This window comes from Desarmillaria tabescens (assembly GCF_030435595.1).
Source record: "Desarmillaria tabescens strain CCBAS 213 chromosome Unknown EV420scaffold_75, whole genome shotgun sequence".
Lineage (NCBI taxonomy): Eukaryota > Fungi > Basidiomycota > Agaricomycetes > Agaricales > Physalacriaceae > Desarmillaria > Desarmillaria tabescens.
Window position 1 is genome coordinate 130,120 of NW_026848374.1, and position 22,606 is coordinate 152,725.

The 22,606-nt window shown below is 47.1% G+C and overlaps 6 protein-coding genes across 6 annotated transcripts; 3 read left to right on the forward strand and 3 right to left on the reverse strand.

The window, feature by feature from the left end:
• Nucleotides 1-1,188: 1,188 nt before the first annotated feature.
• On the reverse strand, nt 1,189-2,776 carry EV420DRAFT_1650429 (uncharacterized protein; the record flags this gene model as incomplete). Its single annotated transcript, XM_060478446.1, has 7 exons — nt 1,189-1,681; nt 1,731-1,904; nt 1,957-2,015; nt 2,076-2,286; nt 2,343-2,431; nt 2,480-2,623; nt 2,678-2,776. 7 exons carry the CDS (start codon nt 2,774-2,776, stop codon nt 1,189-1,191), a joined length of 1,269 nt encoding a protein of 422 aa, XP_060323688.1.
• Nucleotides 2,777-3,955: 1,179 nt separating this feature from the next.
• On the reverse strand, nt 3,956-5,297 carry EV420DRAFT_1650430 (uncharacterized protein; the record flags this gene model as incomplete). Its single annotated transcript, XM_060478447.1, has 4 exons — nt 3,956-4,331; nt 4,549-4,681; nt 4,734-4,899; nt 4,947-5,297. The coding sequence occupies 4 exons, from the start codon at nt 5,295-5,297 to the stop codon at nt 3,956-3,958; spliced, it is 1,026 nt and encodes a 341-aa protein (XP_060323689.1).
• Nucleotides 5,298-7,000: 1,703 nt separating this feature from the next.
• On the forward strand, nt 7,001-10,137 carry EV420DRAFT_1650431 (uncharacterized protein; the record flags this gene model as incomplete). The annotated part of the gene is made up of 9 exons (XM_060478448.1): nt 7,001-7,366; nt 7,417-7,582; nt 7,639-7,774; nt 7,834-7,890; nt 7,942-8,025; nt 9,128-9,287; nt 9,336-9,490; nt 9,544-9,591; nt 9,648-10,137. 9 exons carry the CDS (start codon nt 7,001-7,003, stop codon nt 10,135-10,137), a joined length of 1,662 nt encoding a protein of 553 aa, XP_060323690.1.
• Nucleotides 10,138-13,856: 3,719 nt separating this feature from the next.
• EV420DRAFT_1247741 (uncharacterized protein) lies at nt 13,857-15,881 on the forward strand (the record flags this gene model as incomplete). The annotated part of the gene is made up of 4 exons (XM_060466703.1): nt 13,857-14,570; nt 14,865-15,080; nt 15,108-15,660; nt 15,715-15,881. Coding segments are annotated over 4 exons (1,650 nt in total), but the record flags the coding sequence as incomplete, so codon positions are not given.
• Nucleotides 15,882-18,020: 2,139 nt separating this feature from the next.
• EV420DRAFT_1485893 (uncharacterized protein) lies at nt 18,021-19,034 on the forward strand (the record flags this gene model as incomplete). The annotated part of the gene is made up of 6 exons (XM_060470313.1): nt 18,021-18,235; nt 18,286-18,332; nt 18,386-18,508; nt 18,562-18,825; nt 18,875-18,922; nt 18,976-19,034. The coding sequence occupies 6 exons, from the start codon at nt 18,021-18,023 to the stop codon at nt 19,032-19,034; spliced, it is 756 nt and encodes a 251-aa protein (XP_060323692.1).
• Nucleotides 19,035-19,719: 685 nt separating this feature from the next.
• Nucleotides 19,720-21,975, reverse strand: EV420DRAFT_1650434 (uncharacterized protein; the record flags this gene model as incomplete). The annotated part of the gene is made up of 7 exons (XM_060478449.1): nt 19,720-20,180; nt 20,232-20,452; nt 20,509-20,841; nt 20,900-21,044; nt 21,098-21,347; nt 21,399-21,837; nt 21,893-21,975. The coding sequence occupies 7 exons, from the start codon at nt 21,973-21,975 to the stop codon at nt 19,720-19,722; spliced, it is 1,932 nt and encodes a 643-aa protein (XP_060323693.1).
• Between the last annotated feature and the right edge of the window lie 631 nt (nt 21,976-22,606).

The window sequence follows — 22,606 nt, forward strand, 5'->3', positions numbered from 1 at the left end:
CCGGAAAAACGCGACTCGCGCCTACGTGAATTTTTGCACACTATTACGCCCATACGCCTATATGGGCGTCCATACAAATTATCTTGTCGTCTTCAGAAGGTTAGAACCCCCGTCGTGTCATCCTCGCGTCTTCACCATCGATTTTGATCATGACATCATGGTCAGTCTTCTTCTCCTTTCCATCAACGTTGTGATGCGATGGTCTCAACACAACAGTTCCTCGCCGGCGCAGCATTATGTTCAGTGCCTGGCACCAGAAAGACTGATGCGTGACCTCGTCAGTAGTCAGCGTGTGCAGAAAAGGCCATGCATCTCTTTTTTCGTGTTTGCATACGTCCTCCGGCCTCCAAATACTAAATCTTCATCGCTCTCGTTATTCAAGGCTTACCTGCACGTGGCCGACAGGCCAAGCCAATCGGTTCTGATACAATGCAATTCGATTTCTTATACAGTATCATCTTAGATGCCATCACTCTAGCCTCTGCCGCTCTATTTATCGAGGTAGTCCATTGGCTTTTCGGAGGTACTGATTGAGACCGACATAAAGACCGGGTATGCAATAAACCCAGCCAGTGAGCTGGGAATTCGTTTCTCCTTTGATTGCTGAAGGAAAGATCGAAGAAAGGATCTTTTTTCCGCAACAAGGCTTACGGAAAAGCGAAACCCGCGCCTCTAACGACAGATAGTCAAGTATCCAATCATCCGGCCCTATCCGCTCAATAATCAATATGAAACGCAGAATCTCTGCCTATCCTTTCCCACGCAGTCTGGGTTCGAGTCGGACGCAAGGGGAGTCTGATCAAGCTCTTGGATTTCCCCTGAACTAGATCTGCCGCGGCTGGATACTCAAAGTGTTTTAAGACGGTCCTTGGCGAGGAAGATGACAAGAAAGAGCAACTTTCCTCATCCCTGATATCGCCTAAAGGTGTGCGCAAATTGCCCATTTGAAGGGCCGTGTTTGTGCTGGTTCGGGTGTAGCTTTAAATTCTTTTACATACGGCACCTCCACTCATAGTACGAACTTCTGGCAGGACTTCAATATCACTTGAGTCTACCTGGTCGTACTTCAGACTATCGCTTTATGAAGGTGTAGCTACTATGAATACCTGCCATGACGAGAGAAATCCTACTTAACCCCTTGCTACCCGCTACCGCCGAATCCAACCTGCATAATGACTTCCTCCCTCTTTATCGAAGTTTCCTTGGCGAATACTCAGTCCCATACCTCGAATTCGAGCGGTGTCTCTTAGCCCTTTCAAATCCTGGCACAGCCTCTCGGGCCTGCTTCTCTCGATAGGAGCGGTCGCTCTCAGGCTTAACCCATGTAGGGTAAGCGTGGGATCCACGAAGAACCAAGATGCGATCAGACGACTCTGGATGATGACTGTCCTCACCTGGCTTCCGCATCACCCATTCATTATCCCTGTACAAGAATATTTGGTATTTATCGAGGTTGGTGACTCGGTGCAAGAAAATATCTCCAGGTTTAAGAGATCCTTCGAGGCGATCCTGAGGGGGGATGTCTAGGGGATGTTCTCCGGAAGTGTAATAGTAGGCAAATGCCTTTTTTGCATCTCCGAACTTCGCTTCATTTCGAGTGATGTTCGAACCAACAGCTGGATCCCCGGATAAATTCTCGAATTCCCACAAGTACGGGCCCAGTTCGTCAAGGCTCCTCTTGCTAAATATGGATTGTGAACTCACGAAAGTGAGAGTAGTTTGTGTCTTACGTAGTTGGGCGTGAGGCTCTGGACAACGTTCTTCGAGACGTATCTCCGATACTCGTGTCGCAATGCTCATTATTCTCGTGGGCGTTTAACGACGGTGCGACTTTCTCAGTAGCATCGGTGACAGCTTCCTCTCTGTCAAGGTCTATGAATGTGACACGTCCGGAATGTCTTTCCCTAATAGTAACCATGATAATGGCGTCCTGTATCACGGGAACGTGGGACTCACGAAGCACCCAAGGAAGGTAAACCAACGGGAGAGTCCTCTCTCCCAAACTTGAACAATGTCTGTGAATATCCAAATCTCTATGATAGGCTGTACGTTGAGTTGGTGTTAAATTGACTTACTACCTGGGAAGTACTATCCATAGGCGCAACGTCTCGGGTTACGCTGACTGCGTAGACAGTTTCATCATACGTGTATATGACCATAGGGAATGGAGGAGAATGTTCAAGTAAATACCGTAGCGATGCATACTTAAGACGAGAAGTTGAAGGCGGATTATTACTTGGGATTTTCGGCGTTTGCCGCGTATCTAGGCCTAAATTTGGGTTCAAGCTAACACAGCTCTTCCGACTACCCGTAACAGGTCCCACCAAGATCGGAACACTGACCAGCCATAGAAGCCGGTCTCCTGCGTGTCTACGTAAGCTAAGACCAGCATCGCCGCAATTAATATCGTGATAGATAACGTCTGAGATGTCTAAGTCTATAGTTAGTACTGTCGTATTGGCTTCGGTTATCTGTTTACCGTAAATATTCCATTTCCATTGACAACGTTTATCCCAAGGTCCTCGGAATTTCTGTGCTCGTTGAGCACAACAGTGAGTTCAATGGCCTGCCCAGAACCTCTGCGCTCTCGTACTGCGCTCAAGCTGTCGTCGCTTTGACTAGCCTAAAGTGGTCAAGAAGTAAAGTCAACATCATAAACAGTTGAGCGTTGACTAACGACCACAGGTCCCGTGCCATCCGTATCGGTACCGTTTTCTGTTCCGCCAGGGTTGCGGATATACAGCTCGATGGCGTTTCCGGGATGATTGAGGGTCATGTCGACAATGGCTTTTGCAGTACGTTTGTCATAAACTTACTGTTTTATGTACCAGCTGCCCCTCCATCGTCAACATAGGATTCGTCAAATCGAGTGTGCGGTTCTACTCGGGCCGGCCGAATCTCGATATTAAAAGTCCTATTGTTTTTCCCGGGCATGCTGCCATCATCCTGGGTACGATATCTTCTTTCCCCATAATACCCTGCCGTCACCTAGGCTTGAGATGAAATATGTCGGCATGGAATGAACAATAGGCAGGAGGAGATGCCTTGTTAACAGTCCCAATACTTCCGTCCCGAATAATCACACTGCACAGCGGACGAGGCGCATCTCGCTTCTATGAGCTATCCAGAATTGGGATAATTAAGGAGCGAGGAATTTCCCCATGAAGGGGACGCGGGTTAGAACCGGTATAGTGAGTGCAGCAACACTGGAGAAGGTGCCGTATACAGTTTACCGTCAAGTCTAAAACAGAATTCTACCTGCCAAAAACAGATTCCTGGGAGATGGAAATGTATCCGATGAAACTTATTCAGCTTGGCAAACTATTTCGGACTAGGAATGCATGCCAGATACCTTCCATATTGACCAAACTGACGTCAGTGCTACTGCGCTGCGAGTTATTTTTCAGTCATCACTCTTTGCCACACAGGGCATTTACACATGAGGTTGATTAGAAGGTAGTGATGATTTCGATATATCCCTATATCGTGTCCGGTTGAACGTATCGGCCGCGTGATCATAAGGAGTCCACGAGGAAGTTATAAGCCCTTCGGGCTTTACCGGCAGTACTACTTCGGTTGGTGTGTTAACTACGACACGGGAAAAACTACGACTACCTGCCCTAAACCGTCACGTAATCCGGTCCGACTCTGCCTTCGTCTACGCTCCCACCGATACCGGCACTTCCGTACTGACGCGGGATGTACATAGTACTAATCCTAGAAAGTAGGAGATTCGTGTTCGAGATATAAGTCCAACAACTCCGTTTCCCCATCGTATGAAGATGAGGATAGAATTTGAAATATGACCCCGAAAAATATCAAGATCAGAAACATTAATGTTGTGACCTTCAGATGAAAAATTCTTGTAAATATTCATACTATAGCTGTTGCATACTCACATTACGATTTAGGGGTGAAGATAGATAGCTAGCTACCTGGAGGGTTTCTATAACATCTACTTCTTCGGAGTATTCTGCACCTTCTGGTCGCGATGATGGCGTCCATACCTTAATTGAGTGACGGTGCCCGGAGACGATGAAATTGCAAGAACCCGATAGTCGTGGATTAAATCCCTCTGAAAGACAAGAGAGGATGAGGAAAGGAGCTCCCAATCCTTTGGGTATTCACCTGATACAGAACGAAGGATATGCAAGTGCCAGGCACCGCCTTTGACACACACCACAACAATATCCGAGTCTGGAGTCGAAAAAAGTAGCTGTTGATTGCTGAACCACAGAACTGAGCAAGGCCTAGCGACTTGACCTGATACTTTAGGGAAAGGAAACAAAACTCTCAAATGATCGGGGTTGTCCAGGTCAATGACACTGACGCTATCCGTGAGGTTAGAACATGCCAAAAATCAACTGTCATTGGACAATGAAGATCTTCCTCTGTTTAAATCTGAAATTAATTAGTTCATGATTGAATGGGATGGATGCCTACATATGATGACCAACCACAATCTTTCGAACCCATGACGAGGTGCTGATGCTAAAGATACTAGAGAATATTGACCCAAAGCCGAGACGTCGCTGCATGAAGGCTTACTGTACGTCGCTACTATTGTACGACACTAGAACAGAGTCTCTACTGCATTGATGGAGGTTGACCGGAAGAAGCTTTTCTTCTAGCGCACTGGCGAACGCCGGAATAACCAATGGTTTAGAAGGAACCCATCTAACTAGTCAAGCGTCAGGTGGCAACTTGAATGTGACGGAACCGGAAGCGCCTACAAGTCGATGGATGATCAAATACTACTAAATGGGCTCGCCCTTGAACGAACGGGCTCTCAGAAGAACCCTCAAACACTGCTACAATGACACGATTGTGCGGAGCAGTGTAGATCATAGATATCACAGGGCCGCGGTACATCGTATCAATGACAACAGGGAAGTTTTTCTGAATAAATACTTAGTAATGAACAAGTAATATCCAGATCCAAGTACCGTATTTTTGACATCCAAAACAGCTACTCTTCCAGTAGAGAGACCACATAAAATCCGGGAAGGTGTGTCGTGTAGAACCGTTGCAAAGGCGGTTACAAAGCCTTCCGACGGTCGGTGTCGAGATGGCGGATCGCCCGAGAGAAGGTCTGGATGATAGAAGACGTCCCCGTTTTTCCACGCAATGACAGCAGCAGAAGATCCCGGCAGGGCATAAACACTGGAAATAATGTCATCATCATGGGAAGACTCAGTACCAAGGTAGTACTGGACATTGAGCTCCCTAGCCAGTTCAAACGGACACGGATAAAGCTCTGTGTCCGGGTGTTCATCTACAATTTTGACTAGGTCCATGAACGACGGGGAAGTTCGAGTTTGGGGTGATAGTGTAAGGATGGGGCAGAGCTCATCCGGCGCAGAAGAGGTATTTAGTTATACAAAGTTTCGGTCTCACATGCCCTCTCTTTCGCGTCTCGGATATCAAAGAGGCGGAACGATGAAAAATTGAACAAAGTGCTACAGGTCGATTTACACTTCTAGGCGATCGATAGTATGGTCCCCATGAATCGATTATTGAACTAACGATTACGTGAGGTATTACGAGACGATGCCCCGTAGGGTAAATATCAAGGTCTATCACATTTATCAGCGGGACCCGGTCCAAACTAGTCCAGCTTACTCTCCATGCGAGTAATCATGTACCTGGTAGATCCGTCATGAGATAGTAATGTGATCTATGGCCACAATTGACGTACCTCAGCGCGGCTCGGTCTGCAAGGGGGCGAATGGAAGGACGGGGGACTATGTACAGGCCTCTAATGCCAATGACTGCAACAGAAATTTCTCCCTTCCAATCAAGGTCTACGCCACACATGGAGCGACAGAGATCGCGGAGAAAGACATTAGAAGGTGCCGTGTTTTCACAATAACCTGTGACAGCGAACTCGTATCCGTCGATACTGAATGAAAGCAATTGCGGAAGGAGAGATTGACTGGAGCGCATACACGCAGAGAGCTTTGTCTCATCAAACGTGGCTTTAGAATTGATGGTTCTCCGATTACATATGGATTCCCGTTTTGGTATCTGTGAAGGGGCACGTACCCTCCTAGGACCGTTTATACCAGAAAAAGTGTAGAGTAAAGTGACAGTTTTTCTGTCCTTGAGGTATGTGAGTAAAGCAAATTGTAACTTTGGCAAGGCTCACAGTGTAAGTCTTCGCGGAACGGCCCATATAGAAGTCGAAGATGGACAGAAACCTGTACTCGTCAGTCTGGCCTGACGGAGACAAGTATGCGGTATGGACAAAATTTTAACCCTTAAGTACGTTCTACATGTGAAGCAGGATTTGGCAAGACTCTGCCTACTTAGACAAGGCCAAACACGATCATCCCGAGTATAAACTGTGAAAGTCAGCGGCGCAGATAGAATTGAGTCTGAGCCCTGGGTACTCGACGCAAGTTAGAGATTCTATTACTGCGCGTGACGCTGCTGAATATACAACTCAGCAGCCCATTCGATGAGTGCAGACGTTTAGAAGATTCTTTTGTCGTAAACATGACCATGCTAGCAATTGGAATTCGAGGTGCGGAATTGATGCCTGAATGTCAGTGCTGTCATGGTGGACATTGAATCTCGATCTGTGTAGTACGGACTCTGGTTAGTTTCTTTGGGACAGTGATCAGCTCCTCCTCCTCCATATAGGGGCTGTGAGGTGAGTCATAGTTCGATTGGGAAGGAAGGAAAGAAGGAAGGTTGTTTTATTGACCAGACCAATTAAGAAAAGACCTGAGGACGAATAGTTGATTGATTACGCAATGAGTAGAGATCTCAGATCCGGATTATGGTCAGATTATGTCACCTGGAACATAACGTGTTTGCTGGAAGGAACATCTTTCGTTAACGCTTCGTTTATGAACTTCGATCATCTCAGCATTCAATGTACATTTTTGTGGACGAGTTGATTAAGTCATGTAGTGACCTCCCGGTCCGTATAATCTTTCGCAACTCCTAGAAAGCCTTGGTGCTTCCTTTCTGCACCCGTCGTTCAGTCTGATCTATGGCTATCACCAAAGCAGTGGATCCTTTACCGAATGACCAAACCTACCCTCCGACCTTTATACTGTGCCAAACTCTCAAATATTCGTGGTTCTACACACTGCGAAGGGTTACTCAGGGGAACATCATTTCCGCCCTATGCACATATGGCAAAGAATCTTTAGCCGTATTTTGGAAAAATGGTGACATCTTTTTTGTCCGCGATATAGGTGACGACGAAGGTGTACCCATTTACTCTGCAGTCCCTGAGGGATTTGTTACGTTTGCAACGACCATTCCCCACTTAGATGGCAGTTCCGATCTTCTCTTTTGTGGGCTATCTACGGGACGTGTATTATCTGGTACAGTGTCTCTGAGTGAACCACAGGTAGGCAAAATCCCGCAAGACGGGCTTTCCAGACTCATCGGAATATATAGGCAATCTCGTGGACGTTCGCATTTGATACTACATGTCGTGGGCCCGTTATATCTCTATCATACTTTTCCCCACCTGGGCGTGCGCTAGCTGTAGCCTTCGAACACTCCACAGATACATCTGAAAGCCAAGGGCAGGCATTTCTTTATAATTTCACCAGGTTGCGCGGTGCGTTCAGTGGATATATCGCAGACCAGCTTATGGACAGCTAATTCTTTCAAAAGCACACCAATGGGTTTCAGACCATGTCATGAATCTACCGGAGCACCTGGAGTTGCCAGAGATTCTTGTACCTGTCAATGTTTTACGAGGACCATCAGAAAATGAAGTAATGGTGGCATATAATGATGCGGACATACAGTGCGTGCAATTCTCTTCTCATTTAAAATATTACGGAGACGTTAGCTTCATTTCCCCAGCTGTTTCACATTGAGTAGCTCTCAGTGGATAAGATCTTTATTTGTGGGTCACCGAATGTGAGTCCCGCAGATGCAAAAGAGACCGCGATTCTCAAACTCATGTACCAGTGGACGAGCTGCTCAAGACTTCCGTCGTAGCGAGTTGGTGGCATGCAGCAACCTCAAGAACGGTGTTACAATCCAACGGATCGCGTATGTCTCCCTTATCCCGAGGCATCTCCACAAGCGAATCGTCCATGCGATGTCGTATGGACTGAATCTCATGTCCCCGAGGTTGTTTATGCAACTCCGGACTCCGACGTAGTCGTTGCTATGCTCCAAGATGGATCATGGAGGCTGCACTTTCTGCGGTCAGAGCCAGGTGTGTTGTGGAATGATGCGAATATAATCGACAACTAAACATAGCTAGATGGTGTTAATCCCAAGTTAGCAACCAATCGAGGCTGGTTAGCTGCCGCTCATCGTAATACTGTGTCTATATGGGCCAGGCCATATACGGAAACTCGACCTGATAGCCATTGGCCTGCGGTGGTAACACCTTGGAAGCTAGGCGCAATTCTAGTTTTACTGTTGGCAATGGTTGTTTATCAAGGAGCTTTTATTGACCGTTGGAGCGTTGCAAAGAACGATGGGGAAAAGGTGACAATCATCACGCACATTATTACACAAACAGTTAATGTACCAGCTCAGTCAGTACTAGTGGAGCCCTCACATGGCGAGTCAAACTTTCTGACCATCTAAAATTTTCATTTTCGCCGATATTCATCCATATTATATGATTTTGAAGGGAACAGGAAGGAGAATATTAATGTCGTGCTAAACAGAAATTCACCCTTGCTATTCAACGGCTGTCCTGCAAGGCACTTTTCGAGGAACGAAGATTTTGCCTCTACACGCCCACAGATACAATGTCGGATGCCAAGCGGTGTCCCTGGTTCCGCTGGAGGCATACCGTAGTTTAGCTTGACTGGTGTAGGGCGCAGCTTTAAGCCAAAGAACGAAGCATCGAAGCACTAAGGATTTCAAACATCAAATTACAAGTCATTTCCTTATTAGAGAGGTGCCCAGATTTTGATACTTGCAAGTTGCCACCCAGTTGTGACATGGTACAGGTGCCATCATTTCCAGCTTCTTTACTGATGCCGACGTCGAAACACAGTTACACAAGCAGATATCTCCTTTTACCACATTTACCACCCGAATGTCGCGCGAATGAGTCCCTAGTAAGAAGGTAAGCAAAAAAGGACGATTGCGGGAAGAGGGCCGGACTTCGTCTATAGTGTTGACAATCAAGTGCCGAGAGGTTGCGGGCGCCCTTCGGAAACCGTCCCAGGCTCTTTCATAAATACACTTCGACTTCATCCTTCGTAACGCTTCATTCTGATGAGTCGCGCCAGTTCAAAGCCAAGATATCCTTCGTCACCCATCATGGCGGCACGAGATCGTCATCAAAGGTTGGTCTTTGTAGGCTTTGTGGTCCAAAACGTTCAACTAACTCTTAGTTTATCAACACAAGCTCGACGCCCGTTCCTCTGGCCACCTTACCCCAGCCAGCCGAGTCTTTTACAAAAATTTCTCCTACGTCGGTGTCATCTGCCCCGTCTGCAGTCTCAGACGGATTTTTTGAATCAGTCTCAAGCGGTCGGCAGCATCGACAGTCAGTATCAGTTGATCCTCCAAGAAGTCACTGCTCATGTACTATATTTCTAGATTTGTGACGGAGAATGTTTCTCAAGACACCACAGCTGCAGGAAGTTCGTCAGTGGTGTTCAGCATTGAGGTTCGCGGATCTTCAGCTCTGACATGATCTGTAGATACTTCACTCCTTGGCACGAGGCAACTCTAGACAGCCAAGCCCGCTCGTACTTGTGGAAGCCAGACAGATCCTACTCGCTGTCTTCTGCCCCCAGCCTTCCGCTCAAACGAACTGAAACAAAGCTCGGCGGAGGAGGAACGTCCGATACCTTCGGAGTCTATCACAGTAGTTTCAGTGGTTTCGTTGAGAACGCTGATGCCTGCTCGTTTCATGACAGCCCTCTGGTGGGCGACGTTTATCTTCACCATGTCACTCAAGCAGACGGTTACCAAATCTTTATCTACCATGGTGGAAGCGAAGGCTGGGTCGAGGCAGATGAGAGATCAGCGCCGGTCCAGCACCCCTCAAAAAAGCACTCAAATCGGAGATTAGCTCTTAGAGGAGGATTTGCCACACCCGACTGGATGTCCGAATCCGCACAAATTGACCACCTAGTTCAACTTGGGAAGATTGAAGCCCAGGATGAACCAATGTCTTCAAAGCCTTAAATCCTTTTTCTTTCTTGATATTTGTGGGGAGGAGCTATCTACATCAATTAATTAATAATTGTGCAGAATAAGTAGTTTCCATGTACTAACATCTCTCTAGTTAGTGACCGGCATTTCGGAGGCGAAAATACAGAAATAGATTGGGCAATAATCGATCATCGATGAAGCATCTAGATCTCAGTGATCTCAGATGAGGTGAAGTCCCTTGGCTTACCTAGCCTCACGTACAGGTTCTGGGGTTTTGAATAGCTCTTCTCCACGATGTACACTCGGGCATACTCACACCGGAAGATGAACATTTTGAGCGCAATTGTTGGGACCTTAGTTTAGGATTTTGGAGGATCCAAATCCCATAACGGCGGCCAGAGATAAATTTCGGGAGAAAACGAATGTCATGTAAAATCTCCCCCAAGATCAATCCCACCCTGGTGCGTATATTCTCAAATTCTCATCTTTCCGGTGTGACTTAGCATTCCTTCTATTATGTTCCCCGATGGTTCGTGCCATGTAATCTTACCTACATACCTATTGTAGGGACTTCTGTAAATCTTCTACCGGTAATTTGAGCTAGATAACAACGTAAAAATAATTCCCCCCTTTGGAATTCAAGTTCAAAGTCTGGAAGTGAGGCAATCATCATTCCGCGTTTGGAAGTATGTTCAACGCTTTGTAGTTTTGTTAAATAAAAGTTTGATCGTCGGGCTCGTTACCTAGAAATCCCGAAATCCCAACGACTTTCAGTAGTGCCATGTGAGGCCGCCTTATTCCCGTACCTATACTTAGAAGTTAGGTTATGCGGTCCCGATAAGGAACACCATAAGATCATCGTTACATAATTGAAATACCGTTTTGGAAATTCGCGCTTATTCGCGCAACTGGCACGCAACCAAGCCAATGGCCCACGGGCGCCAAGCTATTGGCAAATTCGCTCTAGTGCGGATCTAATTGTCAGACACAGATGCCAACATACGCGTCGGAATGTCACTGAAATCGCACAAGTTCTTGTACAGACTTTACGGCGCTTCCTCGAAGCTGGACTTTGTCATGGATGTCGATCTAACGTTGCTTCGGCTTACGGTAGGAGGAAATATCCGTGATGTTGCACATCCTGGAGGCACACTTTACCTCAATCAATAGCCTGGCGAGCCAACTTTATAGATACCAACGATCACGGCGGAGATGTGTGAGGTAACCACTGCCTCCTCCCCGCGGAGAATGACTTCCTTTATCAGGAACTGGTGTTAGCACGCTGTCAGGCAGAATGGTTTTGATGGTTATACTCGATTCCGCTTATTCTTACGATTTACGCACTCTAAATGAGACCTCAGAATCGTCATTAAAAGGCTCTTACTCAGATGCCGCTGCCTCGTAATAAAAGGAAAGGAAGCTCGCAGTGTCTGGCGCTGCGTAATCGAATGATAAGGGTACCACCTGACGAGGATCATGAGAAATAGATCTGGTGCTTCTAGTTGGTATTCCTAGGCTCGACTGCCACCTATTCCGAGTCAAAGCGGTGCGATCCCGGAATTGCAAGGACCGCAACGCAATCGCCCCCCAAGTCCATCTAACTACTTCAGCCTAAGACCTAACCATGACCGTAGTTCTAGACACGTGCTCCTTTCCTCTTGTGAATGTGAGGGGTGGGCCGTTAGCAGATGCTTCTCCCGCCTTGTGATAGAAGGATGGAATAGTACGTCTTTTAGAACGGCTAGCACACCCTGCGTAGCTACTATGAAGCTCGCACGGATCCTGCCGAATCCGCACACTCAACACCCCGCTCTTAATCTCCAGTCAAGACCTGATCATCCACAGCGCAACTGACTCTCCCCTGAAAGGGAACGGCAAATATGGTATCAATCCATATCGTAAATCTAGGATATCCATACTGCTATACAAGGCACGAACTCGCCCATAGATTACATATGACGCAGTACGCCCTGCCCTGCCCCAGTATACCAAGTAATTAAGTCGCATGTTACATAATTTTGGAAGCACGCACATCATTCTCTTCCATTCACACTATACAGATTCTATCTCTGGCGGGCGGCATGAATTTTAGACCCTCTAAAACGTGAGTTCGTTGACCCCAAATGATGATCCTAAAACGTTACAGTTGTGCTCGAAATTTAGGTTTACAAACATGTCCCCGTGCTGGTATAATCTAGACATGTACATGATCTATGAAATAAGGAGAACACACGCCTTAGCAGAGGGCTTCCTAGATTTATCATCAAGTTCATAGACGGTGCATTGCCTCAAGTTTCACGCCTTTCACCAGACACAGCGATTATGTCGTATCAGGCTTGCGACTGCCCTTTTTGTCTGGCGTCTGAAGATCCAGAGGATCGCGTTATTCCGGCTAGTACTGCGTTCAGACACAGACAGACCGCCCTTCTGTCAGAAGCATCATCTCGCTTTATGGACCAACCTACTACTCGTATGTTGTTCCCAATTATAAATCAACCTTCGTTGAATAGCACGCCTAGAAACCCAGTCACCATACGTAACGGATATCTCAGACTCGGGATCCGGAGCAGCCGCTCGAGGTATACCCTTCATCTCACAAATTCAGCATGGGGTGTCACCCATGGACATAGAGGTAGAACTACTAAGAGCAGAGCTCCACTGTAGATTATCCACCCTCGACTTCTGTTTGAGCGGATCCTTGATTTTTGTACATGCTCCGGATAACGACGAGCATGAGGTACCAGCCGCCCTAGATCCCACAAAATCTCTTAATTGGCGATACCTGGAACTCGAAACATGGTTGAACGAGACCATTAGGATAGTTCAGAGCCTCCCCCAAGGCCCGACGCAAAATACCAAGCAGAAGGCCGTTGTTGAAGAAATAGAGGAAGAAGTACTTCAAGCTCTGGATCGGGTAGTCCAATACCGGCAGCTGGAATGGAATCGCCAACGTGGTGCTGGATGTAAAGAAGGCTATGTGGTGAACACTGGTATGTCTACTTTATGGTATTTATTTCGAGCCCCCTACTGACAATCTGTTAGAATTATACCTCAGACAACACCATCCCAATGATCCAACCCTAGTTGCCATATTTATCACGGTATTGACCTTGCATGTTCTGTATCGAGTTGCGCGGCGTCCCACCAAAGTACTTCTAGCCGGTATGCGTGACGTCATTGCAACTATCCCTACAACAGCAGGATTGGTTGCCCTTATTCCGGAGGACCCATCGACTATCATCCGAAAGTACGATGTAGAACCGCGGACAACTGCTTACATTTCTTGCCCATCATGTTATGCCTTATATCCCGATCAGCACCCACAGCAGCACTGCACGTATCGAGGAACCCCAGATGAAGAGGAATGTGGGGATACTTTATGGAGGGAGCAGGTCATTAGGAGTAAAACCTATTGCGTGCCGCGCAGAAAATATCTCCATCAAAGTTTGAAGGAGTGGTTTGGCCGGCTTTTGAGTCGGCCAGATATGGAGCAGCTCCTGGATAGTCATCTTCTACAACACAGAAGTCCGTTGTTACGGGACATCTGGGATGCCCCAATTTGGACCTGCTTCGGAGACTGGGATAAAAGACTGCCTCCGTTCATGTCCTTGCCTGGGCGCTTGATGTTTGGCTTGGGAATGGATGGATTCAATCCGTTTCATATGAAAGAGGCCAAACAAAGTGCTTCATCGACTGCAATATATCTGGTCCTGTTTAACCTCCCTCCGCACCTGCGGTATCGTCCAGAGAATCTGTACGTGGCAGGAGTAATACCAGGTCCAGGCAAGCCATCTTTAGATGAAGTGAATCGCTCCCTGAAACTGGTAGTTCAGGAAATGAAGAGCTTCTGGTATCCTGGAATATTCTACAGTCGAACAAGCATGTATCCACAGGGAAGGATATATCGAGCGGCGCTAGTACCTGTCATTTGCGATATGCTTGCAGCCCGCCAAGTCTCCGGATTTTCGTCTGCTACATCCACTTTCTTCTGCACGGCATGTCTTCTTGCCATCCAAGAAATCGAAAACATAGATATTGATAGGTGGCCTAGACGGGATGTATTCGAACACCGACATCATGCACAATGCTGGAGAGATGCGGACACTTCTGCCGAGCGGCAGTCTGTTTTTGAAAAAAATGGAATCAGATGGTCTGAACTTCTGGACCTTCCCTACTGGAACCCTTCGTTGTATACCGTAGTGGATGCTCCACACACTGGATACCTGGGACTATTTCAGCATCATTGCCGCACTGTTTGGGGTATAAATGTTGAGATTGAAGGTGGGGACGGGACCGCGTTGAGACTAAAGAATCCGATACATCGACCTGCTAATTCAGTTATGCGTCATTGGCTGGAAGTTATACGTCGCACAGAGGATCCGGACCAGCTAAAGTCGGCTCTCAGCCAAAGGAATTGCTACAAGAACGTTCTGTGGCATATCTGCAACGACAACGGCCTCAGGCATGTCTCCAACGCTCCCCGACAATCCCTTATATCAATAGTTGTGGAATGGGTGCGTTTGCCTCGATGTTACCAAACCTAGGTCTAAATCTTCCCCCTCGTTTAGAGATCGAAAACACCAGCCAATCAGATTTTTTTACCTCCGATACAGGGTGAAAGCGCTAGGTATCTGGGAATAGGAACGGAAGACATAACAGATGCCGAAGGAGAGACCTCTGACTCAGGAACAGAAAGCGATGCTTCTCGCGCTTCTTTCACTTCATCTGATACCAGTTCCCAAATGATGGATCGGGACCAGCTCAAGGCGCTCAAGGAAGTCCACGAGTTTGACGATGAAACCTACCGACGGTATCATCAAAAGTTTTTTGAAGGCCGGTCAAAGTTCAGAGCATTGGTTGCCTACAAGAAAATCTATCTTATTGCTCTGTGTGATGAATTAGGTCTTCCTGAGTACGGGAAAAAGGAAGAACTCGCAGCTCTGTTGATTCATTGGGTAGGTACCAGCTCCACCGTAGTGTGGTTTTACTCATATCCTGTGTAGCATCGCAACAATTTGGCGGCAGTTGAGAAAAATTTTGCCTCAGGGAAGAACCAAAGGCATGTCTTAGGAAGGTCCATCATGGAGGCGGTTTACGAAGACATGAAAAAAACTCGTCTACCTTTGTGGGTATCTCGTGCGCCCAAGGACTGGGGTACTCCTTCCCGTGGCAAGCTCACAGCCGACCAGTGGAAGGTGATATGTACTGTGCACCTGGTCATCACCCTCATTCGCATATGGGGAACACCAAGTTCGCCTGAATCTCTTCGTTTCTCCCGTATGCTCACCAATTTCTTGGATATGGTAAAAGCGGTTTCTATCCTCAACCTACGAGTAACTTCGCACATGCACATTCAACGCTACAATTTCTTCGCGAAACGATACGTGGGCGTAATGAAAACACTCTATAAGGACGTTGCCGTCAAGCCTATCCATCATATGGCGCTTCATGCCGGGGAGTTCCTACGAGTATTTGGCCCGGTACATGCCTATAGAACCTTAGCTTTCGAGCGCTTAAATCATACTATGCAACAGCAGAACACAAACAGCAAGTTTGGTACGTAAGACTCTTTATCATTGGACAGGAAAGAAATGATACTTCAGAACATAGGGGAACTCGAGATGACATTCCTGCGTTCTCTCTGTCGCATCTCAAACGTGGCCGCCTTGGTCAGTCATGATGCAACTGTGACGAATTTCGTGTCCAGAATGCTCAAACGGCACAGGACAAACGTAGGTGAAGATAGCCGAGGAACATTGAGGGGCAGCCTACAAAGTCCTGACACCCATTTAAACAACGATACTCCCAGGAAACTAGTGCCGCTTGCACCCTCGTCGCTGTCATGGGACCAAGTCCAACTGTGGCTCACGGCTAGATATAATCGTCTTAAAGTGGTCTCGATCGCCCGTGTCTTGACGGGAATCTACCATAACGGCGTGAAATATGAAACCCGCGATCGTTCTCCCGCAGATGCCGATATAGTTTTTCGTCAGGAGAAACAAATTCGCGCCGGAGAAATAAAGGATATCTATACGGTAACATATGTCATCCCGCTCTTGGAGCATGGCTCTGTGAGTCGGACATTACTTCAAATAGCGCCTTTGAAGCTGGCCAACAGCCAGCTTCTTCCGAGCGATCCGTACTTCTCATTTGGGATGGGATTTCTGTGTCAACAAGACACTTACGGAGAGCCTTTTATCATTGAAGACGAACAGATCAAATCGCATTTTGCTAGACTGGAAGGCATGAATATATTGGACAACTGGTACACGTTGGTGTATCCACTGGATAAGGTAAGACCACTTGTAAAAGGTGCACTTTTGTTTAACATCCGAACTTGTAGCTCACAGATGCCAACGAGCTGCCTCAAGACCATCATTTAGCTGAATCATGGCTCAAAGATATGTCGTGAATTTCCGGCATTACTGGCCTTTGTTTGGCATTAATACTTCGCTTAAGCGGTTCAGAATGTCGAAAACTACCCCATACACAATGAAGATGTGTTCATATACCAACTAATATGGAGAGAAAGCATTGCTGGATAAGGGGGGGACAGGAAACCGTTGAAGGCAAACACACAAGGGTGTCCCACACTGTCATACCGACATTTTCGACTTTTCAAAGAAACTAATAGGAAGTTCATAGGAACAAAAGAAACTTGGCTAAATAATGAGCAGTGTAACACAAATCCTGACAGTAGTCTGGCACTAGGCTGTTTGGCCATGGAGAGCGTGGGCACTAGTGCGATGATCTGCACCCAAAACTTGCTCAAAATTGCTTCCCGGACTCCTCGGTCTTCCTTCTAAATGTAGTAATAATATAGCCATATCGGAATCGGGGCCGAGGTGCCATTGAAACGATCATCCAGTCAAGTCCTATAGGCACCACAACGGAAACGAGGAACAGAATTCTCCCTACCCTGTTTTCCAGTAGATGAATTCTGACAGAAATGTATGACGAAACTTCCCCGATTCAGCAAAGCACCTGAGTACGGTAACGTACTCTCCTGTACATATCCCCGAGTGATTTCAGCAAGAAAGAAACACTGCCACCCGCAATCCGTCATTCATCAATACCCGAACTCAGCCTGCCTTACTGATCTTTCTCTTGATATCATAACTACCCATGGAACCTAGAATCATGAAATCTCATTGTATTTTGGAGTGCTTATATTTCTCTTGTGAATCGTTGTTCTGCTTCTTCTCCCGAGCCCTGCTTTCCGCCAATTGCCCAAGAACTTATGTTGAAACGAAGCGTGGCGGTGGTGGAACCCCGAACTTCGGGGTGTGTTTCGCCACACCGGACTAAATGTCGGAATCAGGAGTTGATGATCTACTAGAAGCTTAATGAACCAGCATCAAAGAAGACTTGATGAGCACATGTACGTATCGTTACCTTTCCGTTCAGGAGCACCGGCTACTAAGAAAATTTAAGTCGGATGTATATTTTGAAGTTTATTCACCCAACCTCATGGAAGCGAGCCGTGTCGTACGTGATGCATCAGGATATTATTAGGTATAATCAACCGCACGTAACAAGTTCTCTGGGTGTTTGGATCAATTCAAATCTGCACTTCACCTCGTGTCTTCGGGAGACGTGTTGCATTTGATCTAATCTGCCTAGTCTTTACCAGGACTATGGTCTCTAGTTCTAGCTCCATTGAGGTCCTAACCGCAGACGACGACGGCTTACACTGGAACTTGGCTGGAACTCCTTCTGCGCTCGATCAATTGCCCTCCTTCACCGGGTCACAAATTAATGTGTCGACGCCTCATGGATGCTTCGTGTATTGAAGACCAGAGGTTTTGAATGACCCCCTCCCCCAAAAAAAGGAACTCAGCAACTAAGTATGTTTTGTACATATACAAGTTGCTGGATATTTGTCACCGTAGTGAATCTGAAAGAAGCCGCCTTCGATGTCTCTTGTTGAACTTGTGCCAGATCTTGACGCTGAAGCAGAAGCGACTGCTGAACATATATTCAAGATGCTGGAGCCTCAGGGGGGCTGGGACGTCGATACAATACGCCAAGGGCATAAGATCATAGGTCGACTATCTACCAAACTCGACGAGGTTTTCGCCAACATCTCCCCGGGTACAATCCCACCGTATGATATGTCCGTCGGTGTCGGGTTCGTTCGTATTCCTTGACTTTGTTTTCAATGCTAATCTGTGTTTTAAGGTTTCCAACACCGATCTTCAATTCTCCATATCGCCGTGACGGCCTAGGTCTGTTGGGAAAGCTCTATACCTCTGTATTACTCATGACCGGACGATTCTAGATCCCGTTTTGACTACGCCTCCGCCTACAGACAGCAATACATATGCCCAGCAGATTACGGCTAACTTCCCTGCGACGCCAATCCCTGAGATGCTGGGCGATCCTTCTATATCGCCCGTTAGAGGTGATTATGTTCACTGAGCATGAAATTCTAGTGCTCACTAGAAGGCTTTTTAGGTATTGAAAGACCCTCTAAGCGTCCCAGAACTGAAGGTATCATCGACATAGAATTGTTCGGAACGATGTCGCGGCGTAACAAAGAATCGAAGACACAGAGGAAACGGCCTGCGAGGCCCAAGACACAGAAGGGGGAACCGCCATTGACAGTCGCGGTTCTAGCTACAAACATCAATGTACCGGGTTCCTGCTCAGATGTGCATGCAACTACGGAGGAACCGGATTGTGCCCAAAGGTCCCAAGAGCCTCCTTCAGCTTTAGCGGGTACATGCTCTACTTTATTTCTCGGGCCAACACTTACTCTTCATGGAAGGTCCGAGCAGCCACCAGCTTCAGATTCATCATCCTCAGCCTGTCATAGGTAGGCTGTCGCCGTACGAACAAGATAAATGTTAACCTAGATAAGTCACATAGCGTGCTCCCCGTACCGGCCTCTTAAGCGAGACTACGCATTCTACGGCAGTGCCAACTAGGGCTTGCGATAGGGACCGGCCCCCTGGCCATGAAAGATGTGCGGTTCTTACTAGTAGATGATCAACTGGTCACACCATTTTTGTAGTTGATCAGACGCGTATTTTGACGGGGTCAAATATTTCATTGTCCTAATTCCAGTTTTTTCTATACAGATATTGCGAATAAATCACTGGGTCATGACATATTTCTGTCTCGCACGACTTTTTGGTAACCTTCAGTCATGTACCAGGCATTTCCTCGCGTCAAATCAGGCAGTTCAACCGTACGTAGTTGCCGAACTGTACGTACTTGGGCGAACTTTTCAGGGGCTTTAGGAACTATAACCACACGCACCCTTGCAAAAGGCAGGTCACATGCTGTTCCGATGACGTTTTGCGGTCGAAGTCCCGCCCACCAGGCCAACGTGAGCTGGATCTAGAGATAAGCTGTCCAAGCGAATTGATATCAAATGTGCAACTACGAAAAAAGCTAGTGACGCTCAACCGTCTTCAACGACAAAGTCATGTGCCTTATTACAGTACAAAATTTGCACTGCTTTTCAGTTTTGAATTTTTGAGCTTCTTCCTCCTACTCGCCACGTAGGTACCTGATGCTTATCTAGTTTAATACATTTCCCCTATGTCATATAACGACAACAACAAACGGGAAAACATGCATGTGGACCTTCAACCAGCTATCATGATTCTATTTCCTTCCCCCCTTACGTCCTCGCTGCGGTGTCTTTACTTGTATGGGCGGATGTTCTTCGACCTCAGCCTCCTCGAGCCGCTCTTTTTCTTCTTCTTGTTCCCGGATCTTCTTCTCATCTTGCAATATCTCATTCAAAACTTCGGAAATGGAGATCTTTTCACCTGGTTCGGAGAAGGCTGCGCCTGTTCCCAGGAATCGTTTCAGATCATCCACGCCAGGTAAACCAATGAATGCAGCAACTCTTTTAGCATAATCCTGAGCCAGGAGAGCCCACTTGCACTGAGAAACTCTCCTGAGTGCACGGGACAAAGCCTGCTCATGAAGCTTAAGCGAATATTTCTCGGCGGCTTTATCCTTGCCCAGAGGAAAACCGTATGCTCTGCGATGTGTTGGTACATACGGCACGGGATCCAAGATCATAAGCAAGAAGGATACTAGGCTGCGTTTATAGCGGACTGTGGAACTCATCAGATGCACAGATAAGATGTCAGGAAATCGGTACATACGCTTATCGGGATGCGTCGGTAGGTACAACATCATCCGAACTAGTCCTTCATACACGCGCTCAGGATCATGGTCAAGATTGGTCGACCAAATTCCTCCTTCGGCATCATACAAGCAAGAAACCTCGACGTGATGCATACAGGCTAATGACCAAAATGACGATCCTCGGGTGAAGCTAGGCTCCAGGGTATATACAGCGTGGACAGCACCAGCAGGCTGGAAACTGTGGAGTGTTTCAATATGATCAATGCAGTTCTAGAATCTCAGAAAGCGGCATACTAGCAATCTCCCGGTAGCAAAGCTAAAGTAAATCCCACAGACATCTTTTTCCACTCGTTGGGGCCACTGATATTGAGGGCTTCATCGAAAAACTTACCCACCTGGTTGCGACGGAAGGCTAGTGAAGGGAATATCGCAACCCAAAGTTTGCAGCCTTGTTCAGCGGCTATGAGTGCAATCTTACCATCTGCCTCATGGTGTTCATCGGTCCAAGTGAGGGCGTGATGAAGAAGACCCCAGTTCAAGTCGGACCATTGTTCTCGTGATAGTCCATGTGGCCAGTCGTATTGTGCCGAGGTATTATTCCAGGCGTCATTGCCGTCATCCATAAGACTATCAGATTGTCAGAAGCAGTACTATTAGAATGCGGTTGGAAAGGCAGAGTACGAACCCGAAAGGAGGGGGAGCTCCTCGATGCGACATGGGAACGTCAAGAATCTTTTCGTTACGTGTTGGATCGACAAGACCATCAATAAATTCCGAGTGCAGCATTCTCTTAAACGGTTTACCGGGGGTCTTCATGCCTCGGAAAGTATCTATATCACCAATTTGGCACAGGAGGATACGGCATATATCCAGAACTACAAACCATGAACCTCTACCAGTCGTGCAGGCTGAACATTCCATCTAGTCGCCATGTGATCTGCCATCAAAGCCTCGATTATATCGGGGTCGCGAAATCCTTCTAGTTTGACACCCCGATTGTGTGCCAGATGGTCCAGAATGGTGTCGATCAGTTCAATATCATCTGGGAAAGGTGGGCGCATAAAGACAATGTGCTCGTTGCTGTCTTCCAGAATGGGGTGGCATGAGGCATGCATGTAGACCTCGTTGGCGTGCTGCAGGTATATAAGTGAATGAAACTATAGGAAAGGAAAACGAGGACCCACACGCTGAAGTAAATTTTCGGACCCCTCAGGAATGTATGGGAGTACGACGCGGGCCGGGGGTGGAGAAGGGTCACGGGGGATGCGGATTCTACGCCAGGATACAGTTGGCGCATCGCTGTATACACCAGGTGCATTGACACCGAAATCGGTTACACGACGGGAGGGCATTTCCACGCCACTTTGAACATCATGATCAACAGAAGGCGCATAGTTGTCGATCAAAGGAGCTGTATCCGAAGAAAGTGGTGACAACGGATTACTGATGACCTCAATGGATGGAGATCGGATTCGAATCCAAGGAGGTGAAGCCGGGTGATTTTTGTCTGACATCTGCAAAGGGATCCCTTCGATGCCTTTTTGCCATTTGGATGAGTCAGAAGCGGGAGCTCCACTCCCTAGCTCGGACCTGTTCTCAGCGTTGCGAAAATCATTGGTTGCGCTACGATAGCCCGAGTAAGTAATATAAAGTTTTAAACCATAAGAACACCGCATACCTTAGTTTCCTTTTCCTCGGCGAAGCAATGACGTTGGACTGCTCTTCGTATGGCGCGTCATCATCTGATTTTGGCAGTTCCATCGGCTTGTCGTCGTTCGATAACGGTAGTGACGTCTGAAACTGACACGAAGTTGAGGGCGTCCAAAATCGTTGCTTTCAAAGCCTCTCTAGTAGGAGTACTTATCGCACTGCTTACCATTTACTTCAGTTCAATTCATAAAGGCGTACATTTGTTACCTATGGACTGCGCGAAGCGACGACTTCGAAAACTTCAGTAATTAATGATGTTGGCGAAAAGAGCTTACATAATGGGCTCCAAAAGTTTGATAACGCACGAGTTTAAAACAGCGCCGGGAATTTCCGTAGCCATAAGCGCCCAATGTGAGTCAGCATTATTATCAATAAGCGCTCGCGGGTCTCCCCGGCGCTGTTTGAATGCAGTCCGTTACCAAATAGCGAAAGACGTTATGTAAGATTTTTCCTCTTTCCTTCTAGCCATCTGGCATTTCTTAGTGCCTGCGTTGCTGATCGTAAGCTTTTGAATTCAGTAGTACGTACATACATGTACCGCGAATAAATTCAGCTTTGGTGTACTTGAAAATTCGCCAGCGTCGAAAATGCGGCGTGTCAGCTCTTCAACTTGAAGTTAGGTGTCTACGCTTTCGCAAGGTACGTCGCTTTGTTATCAAGGTTAATGTGACGCTCACCCGAA